Source organism: Falco rusticolus, chromosome 2, assembly GCF_015220075.1.
Source record: "Falco rusticolus isolate bFalRus1 chromosome 2, bFalRus1.pri, whole genome shotgun sequence".
NCBI classification, from domain to species: domain Eukaryota; kingdom Metazoa; phylum Chordata; class Aves; order Falconiformes; family Falconidae; genus Falco; species Falco rusticolus.
In genome coordinates this window covers 18,789,526-18,805,738 of record NC_051188.1, presented here as the reverse complement: position 1 = coordinate 18,805,738, position 16,213 = coordinate 18,789,526, and the positions used below count along the sequence as shown (strand labels likewise).

Here is a 16,213-nt window from a genome sequence, read left to right as displayed (position 1 = left end):
AGTTCAACTAGTAGATAGAAATTTCTCTAACTAGCACATGAATAAAATCGCTTCAGTTTCCATCATCAGCTCAGCATTTCAACCATTCTCAGACTAACACAACAATGTAAAAACCTCTGTGAAAAAGCTTTTATTTTTGGCAGTATTAAAGTAAAGCAGGAGCTTGGTCTCCAGTCCCAGCAGTACAGAAAACTGGTAAATTAAACCAAATTACCGTATGGACATGGTTGCTTCTTGTGTTCTGGTACAATAGGCTTCTTCCTAAGAAAATTGTCCAGACTTGGACCATGGCGGCCAAGAGGATCATCAGGAGGCATAAATCTATAGAGCATAAAACAAACAAAAAAAAAGTATTATGGAAGCAAATGAGCCTCTTCATATTCCTCATGCAATGAGCAAGAACCTCATGACTGTGTTCTACACCATAACCTGCCATGCTGACATTTTTGAGCCCGAGTAGTTTGAGAGCTGTTTTGAAAGGCCACCTTTCTGCTGCAGGTACTGCCTGAGAGATGAGTCATAGAAATAGACTGTGTGGACACCCCTAGTCTGCTTCAGACACCTTTACTCGAGCTCAGCTGACCGCTCTGTGGCAAAGCAGAGCTACACACCACCAATTCCTAAATCAAAGTAAGGGCAGCAATTTCTCAAAACGCCACAACTAACTTTGCAAAATCATGATTGTCTGGGACTTTTGCATCAGTATTTAGGCACTCAAATACAAGTGTCTGCTTGGCAGAGTACTAAGTCTTTGCCAATAAAAGAAGCCACTAATAGTAATTGCAGTTGGTACGTATGCCAGGGTATGAAGATACTATGGATGGATCGAAGCAGACAGCTGAACCACAGACCTCTTGAGGTTCATTCTGGCATGGGTTTTCTATGACTCTAGGATTTTAGGGGTCTAACCACGGGCACTCAAAAATGCTGGTGGAGTATATAAAGAGAACTGGAATATTATACCATAGCATACATCAAATATACATTGGCATACACCAACACAGGAGAAAAAGAGCATAAAAAGATATAAAGATATTGTTACAAAAAAGCACTAGCAAAAACCAGAGTTTGAGTACTTTTAATTAGAAGACCAAATCTATGACTGACTATTCCTCCTGTTTTCCTACAGGTACCTAATGATTTGGGTGTAAGGTAAGAAATTCATGCAAGTGTTCAAACTGTCCTTTCCTCAATTATTTTAGTGGCATGTATAAAGAAAGAATGACTTACTTGTCATTAACAAATGAATACATCAGCAAGCGTTCATCTATGAACTTCTTCCATTCAGGCTTTTCATTGGCTAGATCCCTGTAGTTATCATTAGAAACAATAATGCCATCTGACTCAAAGGCCAACTTCACTATGAATCGGTCATCATAGCACACCACCCTTCTCCCTTGCACTCGGCGGGATGGTGTGAACACAAGAATCTTCTCCTTTTCTAATTTACGCAAGATTTCTTGATCTACAAGGAACAAGAATTGAAAGTTAAAAAAGAAAAAGACAGAAAAGAAAAAGACAAAAAAGACAGAAAAGAAAAAGATGTTTGTTTAATCTCCAAATACATTAGATTTGATGAAGAAAATCCAAGCATATAGGACTAAACATATCTTAAATGGTTACAGTCCAGCAGAAAGCATTTGATGAAGTCACAGTCAGCAGTCAACTAGCAATACTTTTTAAAAAAAACCCCACAAACAAAACAAAACCTCCTGCTCCACACCATTTCTCTAAGACTAACACAGGAGACCTTGTTCACGTTGCTGTGGTTCAAAAGAAACACTACTTATCAAAATGTCTATGAAAAAAACTCCTCCAGTTGAAAGGGTGGTTTTAAACATTAATGAATGTTTCGATCTAGGAGGGCTACACCCAAGTATAGTCAAGGGTTTCCTGTAACTGAGCTCCTTGGTAAAAACAGACCTCTTCCATCTCTTTGTGGTACCCAGCAAGAACTGAAATAATTTCGGTAGCTCATGTTAATGGAACCATCTCATTAAAGTCTCTGGCTACAAAGGGAAGGCGTTACCGTTAGTACCCACAAGGACCAGAAAACCCATGTTCTATACAAACACTCAGGCTCTTCACAAACATTAACAGCACCCCCAAAAAGACCTCTGATGTCATCCTATAACCAAGAGCAAATGTGGTTTTGGTGTTCTTTTACCTACAGTAATAGTTCAGAATGTATCTTTCCTTGAAAAGTTTACAAATTTATATATAAGGTCTCATCAAATCCAAACAGATTTTTCTTTAATCCGGCTAAGTAAGCACTTAATGTTCTATGTAATTCCTTCTTGTCCTACACAGTCTACCAATCACCTATCCAAAAGCATTTTCTCTTTCTCTGTGTGGAAACTGGACATCTCAAAGAGCTTTGAAAGATGCGCTCAGGCTACTAAGGCGGTTGTACAGAGCACTGGGGCACATACCCCTTGTGTTGATTCTCCAAACTATCACTCTCCTCAGAGCAGACAAGCTATGGAAGAAAAATAAACAAAAAGCTAGGCAACATCTAGAATGGCGCAAGATTCTTGCACAAAGAATGAGTCATGGCTCTTAATAATGGTTGAGATCTCAAATAACTGTTTTGTAGCACAAGAAACTTGACAGGGAACATGTTCCATCTAGGAAAAAAAAAAAAAAAAAAGACTCCAACAAGAAGAAATACAGAATTAACATTACATATAAGCAATATACTTGATACAAACATTTATCTGCTTAATAGAAAAAGCACAAGATTCTACATGAAATCCAGCCTTCTGGTTCACCCCCTGTCTCCTGTCATATGGTAAATGATGAATAAGAGTGTGATGGAAGGTGATTTTTTTCCCCCACTAAAAAAGAATAAAAAAATCTGCCATGTGATGATTGGCAGGTAATAATAAGAAAGATGCAGCTGTTGTTTAGTCCAAGAAGCTTCTGATAGTCCAAGAATACTGACAGTCTAGAACCATTCTCATGTTAGTCATCTAAGACTTTTTCAAAATTCCAGGTGGCGGCGTATTTCAGGTGCATGTGTCTGGAAAGGGAGTGTCAGTGCAATATAATTCACCAGACTGGTAGCAAAGAGGCTCCCTGCATCCTGGTAAGAAAACTGAAGAACCTCTGCTTTACAGAAGATACTTGCTTTGATCTTCCCCCCATTTTCAGGGTCTGTGATGACCCGTGGCAAACAGATTCTTCATTGCTAGACACCTGGTCAATTCTAAGTCTTGCTACTTTCTTGAAACTCCTTTTGGGGCTTCTAGCCCTATCCACAGCTCTAGTAGATGTCACAATCTATATGTAAATAGCCAAATCTTTATTACTTAGCCAATGCTCTTCTCATACCTCAAATACTAGTACAGTGAAAGAGAATGGCATCAAGAGAAAGGCTTCACGCTGCCTGTGATGAGGGGACGATAACAACTTTCCAAACATTTTCCTGCATCAACATGATAGATTCTAGTAGCAACGAAGCAAATGAAATTAAGTGTTGTGAAGATCTTTCCAGATTTGAAAATGCACATGGTAATCAAAACATGTTTCCATATTATTTTACAAACTATAGCTACTACTCTCAAAAGCTTCCCCCCCTTTTAAAGGTAGCCATGTTAAAAAAAAACCCCAAACAAACAAAACAAAACACCAAACCAATATGCAAACAAAACCCCCCCCCCAAAACTCAATCCCCCCTCTCCCCTAAATTCTAGAGGTTTTTTTAACTCCAAATTCTCCTCTGCTTCAACTTTAGGGCACAGGGAGGATGACTCTCCAGCCTTCACACAGAATCAATTAGTCCAATCAAGAAATAAATAACTCTACACCAGATTCTTCTTCTAGATAAACACCTTCAGAATTAAATTTTTTGAAAGCTGTCTCACTTGTCCATAGTAATGATGCAAAGAGGAACTGTTTCCTCTCTGTCAGGATAATTCACATAACCCCAAGTGTGGCACTGACTCACCACAGCTGACCGGCAGAACCTGCTTACTGCAAGAAAGATCACCCAGAAAATCAGTAATTTCAAACCTCTTTGCTGCCAATACTACATGAATGTAATAGATTTTAAAAACAGCAATTAGATGCTTCAAGAAGTTAAGTAGCAACGTTAATGGAAAACTTATCAGGGAAACAGAAAAGGATGATGGGGAGAGGGCATCGCTTTGTCTGCTTCCCTCTGGAAGACCATAATGAAGTCATTACGCCAAATATACTTTCTATAATAGTGTTTTATTTCTAAAGATTTGTTCATCTGAGCAGTAGCACTCATACTGTGCAAAGCATCAAACCAACCAGCGAAGGTGGAACAGAGCTTACCTGTGATAAGCGCATCAGGTCTCGACTGTTCTTTCCTCCATGCTGGCACAAACACAGTAACATCCTTGTGGCCTCTTTCCAAAAACCAGTCTACTGCCAATTTGATTCCTCGACAAGAAAACACTTCTTTGTTCCCGTGGCTGAAACACACATTAAAATTCCTTATTATATGACTATGCTTTTCTATGACTATAAACTGAGCACAGTAAAATGCAGTTCTCAAAGCTGTGCTCTTGGCTTCTAAAGGCAGCTGCGAGTCAGACTGAGCCTTGCCCAAACACTGCCATCACTTGCAAAATGGTGTGGGAGAGGGATACTAAATCTTCCAAACATCTTTAGCATCTGTACACAGATTCAACAAGAAAGGGAAAAAATCTAAGTAGGGAGTGTTAAATACCCTCATAACCCAACCAAAATTATGGGGTGTAACAGGCACCACAGAGACCTGATGAGGGAAAGCAGGAGGCCTGAAATACCAACATGAAAGAGTGCTGTGTGTTTAGGAACGGCTGCAGATGAGTACTGAGCACCAGTGTGCACGGCAGCAGGGGAAGAGACAGCAAATTCCCGCTGCAGGAGCTCTGTGAGGTCCCATCTGAACAAAGAGAGAAGGTCTCCAAGCCCAAGGGGATGGCAGGCACTCTGCAGGACAGATTAGGCAAACCAGAGAGACTGTCCAAAATCAACACAACAAAACTAAGAATTTGCTTAGTACTGCACTTCAGAAGGAGAAATACATTGCGTATTAAAAAAGCTGTGGAGAGGGTTTAAGCAGAAACTGATCAGACATAAAGCAAAACAAAAGATGTGCGTCTGTTGGGCAATTACTGTCTGAGGTAAAGCAAGAGACGCAATTATGTCATGTTTTACAGGCAGATGAGTCCTCAGCCAACTTCTACATCCAGTTTCAGGTATGATGGATTACAAAAGACACTGATGAACTGGAAAGAATCCAAAAGAAAGTGAACCAAAACCTATGGGGAAAGGCTGAAGGAAGTGCATTTAGTTCATCTGGAGAAAAAAGGCAGCCTGTAGAAGAAGAAAACAATCTTCAGTATACAGGTGGTAATTAAAAAAAGAGGACAGTGATCAACCATTGGGTGTCTAAGGAAAAGTTTTGGTAACAAAGGGCTGCAGGGTGACCTCCATGAGAAGAGGTCAGGGGCCACCCCATGCCCGGCATGCCCAGCTCTAGCCAGCTCCACAGCAGAGGAGAAAGGAATGAGGGAACATCAAGGCTAGAGAAGAAGGTGTTCCAGGAGGAGCAGGTACACCCCCACAGCAACCAGCAGCTGGTGGAGAACAGGAAAAGTGCAAGAAGGAAGGAGCAGCAGAGAAAAACTGTGCCATCCCGACCCCAACACCCCGCACTGCTCACTGCATCTCTGAAGGGACTGAGTGCCACTTGCAGCCATGACAAGGGACGGGTGTCTGGAGTGATGCTGTGGCAGGGAGGACAGGTGTTTGGAGCAAAGCAAGACTGGAGAAAGGCAAGATATTTTTTCCCCTAAGTATTTTAATGTTTGTCTTTTTTGTTATCCAATACCTGAATCAGTAATTAAGTATTTATGTTAATTGGTTATAAGTTAAGTTAAATTCCCCTAGCTGAGTGTTTGGCATGCAACAGTACTGGTGAACGATATCGCTGTTATCTTGACCCATGAGTTTTCTTGCTCCTGTTCCTCCTGTTCTGCTGGTGAGGCAAGCTGCGGCTGACCCACCATAGTCCTACTGGGTAAGGACAGAAAAGTCTTTAACTAGCGTAAGGAACAGTTAAGCTATGTTAGAAAAAACTTTCTAACTGATCAATGGGACAGTCTGCCCATGGGTTTTGGGACCTCCTCACCAGACACTTTGCAAAACAAGTCAGATGGCTCCTCTGGGACAGTCTGGGTTCTCCATGCACAGGAGACCACCAACTCTTGCAAGGTCTCTCGCAACCCTACAGCTCTGTGTAGCGGAAGAAACAACAGCAGCATGGCAGCAAGCCATTACCTGTCACTTGTTGTATATAGCAGGTATGCCACAATCTGCTTTCCAGAAAAGTAAAAGACAATTCTTTCACTGTGGAGTGATTTGTGAAGGGAACAATACGATAATGGATATTCATGGGGATCCTCCTACTTAACTAACATGCTTTTGAGGCAAATAAAACCACCAGAAATTTATTAAAAACTTTTTTTTTTCATTCAGTAGGACCATTTTAAAGTACCTACTATTTCCAGCTTTCTAAAACATAGCACTGTTTTATGGTCCTTTGTATTTTGAGGGAGTTTGAGTAATTGTGCAATGGATGAAGTGCCACAGTAAAAGTGAGAAAAGTTTTGGAACAATGTCCAGATTCCAGAAGCCTGCAAAGGGGGTGGTGTAAGCCTTCACCTGTGTCTAGGTGTCAAGAGAGAATGAGTCATGGCTAATACCTCTCACAAAGCATCATCCTCAGAGGCTGTGTTGAAGGTCACAGGCCCCTAACAAAAGAAAATGAGGAAAAAAAGGAAAAAGCGAGGGGGGGGGGGGGGGGGGGCGGGAAGAGGGAAAAAAAGAAGAAAAAGAAAAGGGGGAAATGAGCCCACTACTATCATCTGGATTTAAGTGAGGAACCGTACTACTGCTTCTAATGGTGCTGGAGACAGGACCTGGAAACAATCATATACTAAAGATATTGCAATTGTTGCTGGCCATGATAACCAAAGTTTGTAGATTTCAGCACACATGAGGTACTCCAAGGATAGCTTAAGTCCATCCTCTGTGCCTATAGGGCTATATTAGGAACACTGTCAGGAGAAAGACATCTATGTATTTCAATATGCTATTTAGCTATGGTTATAGGCCTCTGCAATAATACATTCCCTGTTTTGTTTGATAATATGTAATACACTATTACATTGTAATAACACCATAATAATAAAACACATAGCAGTATTTTTTCCAGGCTTTGTTTTACACAATTTTTCTTGTGCTTGTTTGGCTGAAAAAGCAGTATCTTTGTGGATTTCATAACTTCCCAGCAATGGGAACTGAAACCACACACCGATATCTCACACTAAAATGCACACATGCATAGAAGAAAAGCCCAACAGCATTTCCAGCCGTGGCAAGTCTAATTACATCTCCCTGTAACAACAAAAAACCAGGACTCCTGGTGTGCATTTAGGACCCTGTGGGCAGCCATGAGGCCTCCTTTGCAAAGCCTGATACAAGAAGTTACTGTTCATGCTATCAGCAGGTCACGTGCAGCCATATTGCAATCCCTTTCAAAACAATCGGGAAGGGTTGTTTCAGCTACTAAATTCCACTGAAATCACTGTAGTGTTATTACTCTAAACAATCTCCATGGTTTCAAATGGATAACACCACTTCTCACTCCTGACAGCGAACAAGCGTTTTGTTAAGACATTTTAATAACAGTATGTTTCTTCCCCTAAGTCTGAGAAATCATTTCTGGAATGAAATCCTGGCCTCTCTGAAAGAAATGGATGTTCCTGCCTATCTCTTTCCATCAGGTTGGAATTCAAGTCACACTTTGAAAGGCAGAGGGAAGACCAGGCAGTTCAGCTCCTTAGTTTGCTCTTGCCTAATACAGACTATTAAAGTTCTTTCATCCAGAACATAAATTTTAAATATATTTAAACTCTACAAAACAGAAATCGGAAATGCATTACAATGCATACTAGCTTTTCTGCATTGCTGAGCAAGTGGATTTACAGCTCGTATAAATCTTCATTTTTTTCCGCTCCTTTTCAGACACATGCCTAAGCTTCTATCTGAGTGGATACAAATTACAAGAAATTTAAATGACTAGTGAGAAAGTCTGTGAAAAAGATGTGCAATTAAAATTTGTTCTTTTCTTCTGTTTTGTTGTCATGCAGATTGGATGCTCTCCTTTTTGTGATCTTTGTGCTTTATCAGCTTTATGATACATCATATGGTGAAAAGACTGAAATCATGCTGCTGCTTCTGACTTTCTTCCCCTCTGATTAGTTGTAAAAAAGAGGGTAACTGTTTGTATTTCTTTGTCAAGAAACTTTCTTTTAAAAATCTCTTCCCAATTATCAGAAGTATGTGAAAGCTCAGAGCAGTCAGGATGACAGCTGTAGCCCTGGGTGAGACATTGTATACTGCTTTGGTTCTGCTTGCTGACTATGTTTAATCTACAGTCCTTTAGTTGAAGGAAAATAAAGTATATTCCTTAACAAGTACCTATTTCTCTTTTATACCATGCATGAACGATCCTTTTAATCACCACTTTAATATTAGGCCTGTTGATAGCTGTGGTTTTATTTTTAAATGAATGAAAAAGAAAAAAGGCAGTATAACACTTCCTGAGCAAAAAAATCAATCAAGAATTTTCTAGGCTAGGACAGCTAGCAGAAAGTGATAAAACATCTGATGAGAACATTTTCATTTTCTGTTACCTTCCTAGCCCCCAAACTAGATTTTCAACTGACTGTCTTGAAAAGAGTTGTTGTACACACTCCTAAAACACTGACTACATACAATCGTTGCAAGACTTCTGGCATGCTCTAATGCAATACTCAAACCAACACAGAGCACTACAGAAAACACACACAGTGATGACAATACACATTATTAGCTGACATCTACAGTGTGTGTTGCGATACACATACAGGTTTTTATACATATATAAACTGAAAACTGGACGCATCAAGGTACTTCCCACGTAAAAGTATATTGATTGAAAGCAAGAACAGAACTAAACCACAGATCTGCTTGGTAAATTTAGAGTTACAAAACAATTTTCTTCTATCATGTCATAGGAGGAAAACAGTGTTCAGTCCATAGCATAGAAAGATAAGAATTTCCACCCTGTATCATATTAGTGACTCATTAGCCTGGCAGCCTGATTTTGTCACTAGTCTCATCGCTTGTTTGGTTTTTTTTTATTTGTTTAAAGCTCTATTAATTTCCTAATCACAGAAACAATTTGTCCCAAAGTATTTCTCAGTAACCTGGGCCTTCTATCAGTCCTGTATTTCTTCCTTTTATATATATATATATATATATATACACACACATGTATGTATATTTTGGTGCTGACACAAAGCCGATGAAACAGTTCCCAAACATTTTTTTTTCCATTAGCCCATGACAAATTACTCCAGTGCTTTGTGGTCTTTGAAGGAAGAAGTTCCTTGGAAACTATAATATCTTTCAAAACATCTTTTGCCTGTAGGACTTCCAGTGCTGGGGCACTCTGTGGACTACAGCAAGTGCAAGTCACCAGACACACACTCAGCAGTCAAGAGGTCAAAAACAGGCAAAGAGAAGTTACACTCAAAGCTGCCAGTGATTAGCTCCTATCCACATCACTGTTACTTGCTGGAAAAATATTTTTATCTATTCCTTAAAGTGATTTCTCAAAATAATCTCAGAAACTAGGCAGCCGGTGCCACTGAAAGACAGATGTCTGAATCAAGGTGCCCAGATACAATCATGCCTACCAAGTGCAACAACACACAATCTGAGAAGAGGCTAATGCAGCTAAACTGTTTGTTAAAATACATATGCCATTAAATTACCATATGAAAACTACGTATGGCATAGATAAGACAACCAAACCATCTTTTGGTTGACAGTTGTGCAAAAACTTGTATGCAGACCGGGTATCCGCAAACCTTTTACTATGGCCAGATGACCTGCCTCATGGTTAACGCACTGGGACAAGACTCAGCTGCCTGCCCAGAAATGTCTAACGCTGGTTAGGCACCTTCGAGTATCTCGCACCTCCTCCAGCTGAATGCCACTCCTGAATGGCACTGTGGTCTCTGTCACATCTGCCAGGCCTGGCCGTTTCTGATGCCACCAAGCACCTAAAACATCTGCAGCTGGAGGGATGGCTGGGCATGAAAGCTGTAAGAAACTTGTAAAGCACCTGTCTTTGTGTGCCAACTTTTAACTAAACATTTAACTAAAAAACAACCCCCCCAAAATCAGCATCTACCTCTTACAAATAAAAATTAAGTATGCAATGGTTATCTCGTATGGTGTTTTCCCTTGTGCAATGAAGTACCAACAAGCATCATTGAAATATACAGGTCAAGGTTTTCCAAAAGGGGAAACTAAGTGCATCACCTCTGTGGCCTGGGGATCCTAAGGGTGACATTTGCAGAAGAATCTAATTGCTCAAAACAAGGTTAATTGATTTCAACCTGCAAACCCAGATGACACATGATCAAAATACTTCAGTTCTTCTGTCTATGTAATTCTGAAAGCGGTTGTCTTAATAGTTATAATACAGCAAGTAAAATACCTGATTATTTGCTTATCAGTGTCATCTTCATGTTGCACTCTCTGTAAGCACAGCAGACTTCTTTTTTGCCTACATGTTTTCAACAAAGTTTTGTATACATCTAAAATTTAGAACCCATTCTTTTCACTGTTAGCAAAGTCTGAAGGCACCCAGGGTAGCCAGGGAAAACTAACAAATATGGAACAAAAGCAAATGAATAAAATAGTTAAACAGCTAAAGTTTTCCCCTTGTCTTTGTGACTAACAACTCTGTTCCTCATTCCTTACTTCTTGGTGGCAAAAGACTGACTTTGATTACAGCAAACAGAAGTATCACAACAATAACCAGTTTTAGGCAATTTTCAGCAACCCAACTTTGAAAAGGACAAGCAAAGGAAAAGGACTGTACAAATACGCTGCAGTGCGTTTCTCTCTTCAGAATGACTTCCCTCTTTCTCAACCTCAGCAGTGAATGGAAGTCTTAAGACAAAGGGCCAAAAGAGAACCTCAAAACCTTGCCTCTGCTGCCTTGTGGAGAAATCGGACCTTCTCCCCTCCATCTCAAACTGCAGTGGCTCAGCTGAGGAAGCTGGGAATGCATGAAGAGCAGATCCAAGAACACACTGGAGAACAGACAGATGTAGGGATGAAAGTTGACAATTTGCTGTTTCTGGATGGGCAGAGATCACCTTTTGCCCACCTCAGTGATGTTACGAGAAAATTTAGGATAGCTTAAATCATCACACAGGGATACAGAACCACTATTGACTGAAATGTGTTACCTGTCTAGTATCTGTGTCATGCAGTTTACGCTAGATAAGGTCCTGAATGCATTTTTATGTCAACAGACAAATGCCTTTGTCACTCACGTGGACTAAGGTTCTAAATGAAGATTTTTGCATTACAACATCATTACCTACGTGCAAGAAACCCCCAGCCTTATGAAGAAGGGTTAGAGCTACACAGTTCTCTGGAAAGCCAACATAGGTACAGCACGACTGAATCCCAGGTCCTATCCCTTAGTCCAGCCTCACTCTCAGCTGTGGGAAGTGTCTATCAAGAGCTTCACAGCTGCCTTAGGGGATTATCTAATTTGCTGTTCAGCTCATATTTTAAGTTTACACACACACACACACATATGCATGCACAGGAAAATCAGTCTCATCTGTAAAAGCGTTCTCACAATAGATTTTGTGTGTGTTAGGCTTAAACATGTAGTCATCTTTGCTCTTCTGGAAAAGGATTAAGTCAACACCATGAAACCTAGAAGAGCAAAAGAACAAGATCAGATTTGAAGTATCCCATAGAAACTAAATAGCAATTCTTCAAATCATACCCTACAAAAGCCACCTTTCTCCTATCCAGTTGAAAAACAGGGTTTGCTTGGTTTTAAAACTTGAACAAATTCATATTCTTCAACCAATATCAAAGCTTTACACTTGAAGTACACAAGATACATATGATCAATCACTTTCAGCAATGCCATTTTAAAGTACAAGGAAAGCTTACCAAGCATTACCAAATGGCAGAAAAAATGAGAGTTGTTTTGCTTTGGGTTTTTGGGGGGGTTTTTTGGTGGTTTTAACTACAATTTGCTAAAGCAGCTTGTCTGGAACAGTAATCACCAGACCAGACCAGTATACATGCTGGCTAGAGTAAACTACTCCAGTCCAAGCCTCCTTTTGTTCTGCCCTCAAGGAACTCACAAATCCACCCATCATCAGTTGACTAGATGCACCAGATACACAAACATGAACATCCAGTCACATAATCAGACACATCATTCCTCCTTTGTGTCAGACTTAGCCTAGCTGTTCTCCCAACCACAAAAACACTGGGTTTCGTTTACAGGTCTAATGGAAAAATAACCCTTTCTGACTTTCCCCCCCCCCCCCAAGATTAGGAAGCTGAATCAACTCCTTTTGCAGCTGTGCAGCCACTAGATGACATGCAGGTAGGAAAGCATCCCTGGCAGCGAGATAGATGTGTGGCTGAGAGTAAGTCACTCTGTCACTCAGATGTTTTGTGAAACCACATCCTTAATTAGTCATGCAATGGAAAGACAGGGCACCATTCAGTGTTTGATCCTTCCAGAGAAGGACAGCTGTCTCATCCTACTTGTAATATTGGACATCACTCACCTCAACCTTCTCCACAAAACTTCTGCCTGCCCCCCCCCCCATCAAATACATCCTTTAAAGGAAAATTAGCAGTTATTATCTAGAATAATTCCAACAGTAAATGGTATCATCAAGTAAGTGCATTACAGCAACATGGGAGTAAGAATACAGATCACAGTCTACCCATTTCTGCGAGAATATGAGAGTTCCCAAGAATATCCCTGAAAAGACTATCTACAGTCTTGCTTAGGGAATAGGCGCGTATCCCTTTAGCAACTCCAAAGTGAACTCACTGGTCACAGCTTAGAAATGCAAAGAGGAAAGAAAAGGATGGACTGGGCCAATATAGGTTAGTTAGTTGTAATTTAGATATTTAGACACAGAAATCTGAACAAGATTGCCTAAACTGCAGGTGAATTCCTGTGTCTCTCCCACTGCTTTGACCCCTGTTCTGAAATCTTTCCTTTTAAGTATTTAAAGTGCTTATTTACTATTACCTATTTTCTCGAAGGGGAAAGGACAGATCCTGTCAGTGAACAACTGGTTGCACAGCTGGCATCAGCAATAGGGGCTCATCTTTTGCAAACGTGGGAACAGCTTTGGCAACCAAGGACTGATTTCTAGGAAAAGGTGGGATCCACTTGACCAAGCAGAACAAAAGCATCTTTGCCAACAGGCTGGCCAACACAGCAAGGCGTGAGCAATCCAGGAGGTTTCTGGAGTGCATTGATGGTAACTTCTTTTAACATGGGTAAGGACCCAGCATACTGAGGACCCAACGAGGGAACCTGCTGGACCTCGTACTTACAAACAAGGAAGAACTGGTCAGAGATGCGAAGGTTAGGGTCAGGGTCACAGGCAGCCTGGGCTGCTGACCACGAGTGGTGGAATTTGGGAAGTGAAGAAGGAGCAAGGCAAAAAGCAGGATCACAACCCCAGACTTCAAGAGAGCAGATATTGGCCTGTTCAGGAGAATCCTGTGTGACATGACCCTGGAGAGAAGAGGGGCACAGGAGAGCTGGCTGATTTTCAAGGATCACCTCCACCCAGGTTGGTCCACCCTGATGTGCAAGAAGTTGGGCAGAAGTGACAGGATAAGACTTTCCTTCAGCAAAGGTTAGGGAACACTGAAATGGGACAATCCCAGGCTGCTGGGTGTCGATGGGATGCACTCAAGGGTGTTGAGGTAGTTGGCTAATGTCATTGCAAGGGCAATCCTGGTAACCTTTGAAAGGCAGTGGTGACTGGGTATGTTCCTAAGGGCTAAAAGAGAGCAAATACCCCTTCTGTCTTCAAGGGAGGCAAGGACGATAATTCAGGAACCTACAGGCTGGTCAGCCTCATCTTGATCCCTGTAAATGTGATGAAGCAAATGGTCCTGGAAGCCCTTTCCCAACAAATTATGTAAATTGGGTGATTTGGAACAGTCAGTTCCAAATCCAACAGTCATGGATTTACGAAGGGAAAATACAACTGACCAACCTCATAGCCTCCTAATACTCTATTGTGGCTTTAACAAGTCTTTTGACACTGTCTCTTACAACATCCTCACTGACAAACTAATGACATATGGGCAAAATAAGGAGACAGAGAGGCGGACTGAATTCTGGCTGAACTGCTGCACTCAAAAAGGATTGTCAGTGACATAAGGTCCACCTGGAAGCCAGTCAGTATTGCTGTACCTCAGGGATGGCTACTGGGCCAAGCATTGCTTAACATCTTCATTAATGACTTAGATAACAGGACAGAGTACACCCTCAGCAAGTTTGCAGAGCACCCAAAGCTGGGAGGAGTACACCAGGTGGGTGTATCGAGATTCAGAGGGATCCCAGCAGCGTAGAGAAATGGGCCAACAGGCACCCTCCAGCAAGTTCAACAGAGCGAAATGCCAATCCTGCACCTGGGGAGGACTATCACCAGGCATCTGTACAGGCTGGGGGCCAACCCACTGAAGGCAATTCTGAAGAGAAGGTTCTTGGGCTTCTGGTGAACACGAAGCTGACCATGAGCCAGAAAGGTGCATTTGCAGCAGAGAAGGTCAACAGCCTCCTGGGCTGCATTGGGAAAAGTGTTGCCAGTAGGTCAAAGGAGCTGATCCTTCCCCTCTGCTCAGCCTTGGACACATCTGGAGAGCTGGGTTCAGTTCTAGGCTCCCCACTGTAAGACAGGCATGGGCAATACAGAAGAGAATCCACTGAAGGACAACAAAATTATCAAGGGACTGGAGCACCTGTCACACAAGGTGGGGCCGAGAGAGCTGGGACTGGAGAAGAGAAGGTTCAGGGGGATCTTATTCATGTGTATAAATATCCATTGTGAGGGAATAAAGAGGACAGAAACTGACTTGTCATTGGTGTCCAGTGATAGGACAAGATGCAATGGGCACAAACTGGAATATAAGAAATGTCATCTAAACAGAAAAAAAATAAAACTTTCTTACAGTGAGGGCATTCAAACACTGGCCCAGAGAATATGTCGGGTCTCCATCCGTGGAGACATTCAAAACCCAACTTGACATGGCCTTGAATTGACACTCCTCTGTGCAGGGGATTGGACTAGAAGATCTCCAGAGGTCCCTTCCAAACGGAATGATTCTGTGATTAAATTTGGCAGAAAACACATGAAGAACTGTTAATCTGATTCTTGGGTACAGAAAGACTGTTATATTAATAGATTTAATCTAAGGCCCTGTAGCATGCTTCCCCATTTGGCTCATTTTCTGTAGGTGGTCAAGAAAGCAAACTGAGCATAGGGAGGCAGCTCCTAAATATTTATGCTAATAGCTGAATAAACATTAAGGAAAAGTGACTGATCTGGAGCTACTTCTGGAATGTGCTCAGTGCAGTTTGTGGGAGAAGTTGAACCTAAGTCCACCCACCAAGTCTGAGCTGTGCTAACTAGCTAACACTTACACAACTGTTTCAGATTTACGTGAAATACAATCCAAACCCATTTTAGAAGTCTCTGGATAGCTTCTTGTTTGAGTACCAGAATAGTGTTTGTTCAAATAGACATACTTCCTTTACAGGTCAAGTTGAACAAAAAGATTAGGAATGACACATCAGGTAGAAGGAACTCACAGGAATACCCCATTAACAAAGTAGTAATATCCTTGCTTTATGAGCTAACACATTTACTTAAACAAAACCTATCATTTTGGCGTAAATAAGAGCTGTATTTGAGATTAGTTTTAAAGAGACTCATTTAAAGGTAACTGACTTGATTAGGAGCTAAAAAACCTAGGCCTTTAGCCCAGAAATGTCTTGCATGAACTTTTATTACTAAGCTAATGAAAACCACATCAAGCTGTCAGAAAACTAAAATTGACCTTCTCAACCATGGTGCTAGTAATCAGATAATCCTTATGAATTACCCAATTAGTTACTAATCAATTTGTCACTTAATCATTTACAGAGCCACAAACCCCCCATCTCTCAGCATGTGCCTGCCATTTCCTTCTCTCTCTCTCATCACTGATGAAGCGTGAACCCCTCACCTCCCCACAGACAAGTTTCTTGCTATGCACCTAGATGACTGGGGTC

General features: G+C 41.2%; 1 protein-coding gene across 2 annotated transcripts in view; it reads right to left on the bottom strand.

Annotated features, from left to right (window-relative positions):
* Positions 1-16,213, bottom strand: part of ZC3H12C (zinc finger CCCH-type containing 12C) — a 45,717-nt gene that overhangs the window by 7,510 nt on the left and 21,994 nt on the right. For both annotated transcript variants that reach the window (XM_037377000.1, XM_037376999.1), the window contains exons 3-5: positions 4,303-4,442; positions 1,231-1,465; positions 215-321 (exon numbers count right to left, since the gene is read on the bottom strand). In XM_037377000.1, the coding sequence (XP_037232897.1) occupies positions 215-321; positions 1,231-1,465; positions 4,303-4,442 (482 nt within the window). The remainder of the gene's footprint in view (positions 1-214; positions 322-1,230; positions 1,466-4,302; positions 4,443-16,213) is intronic.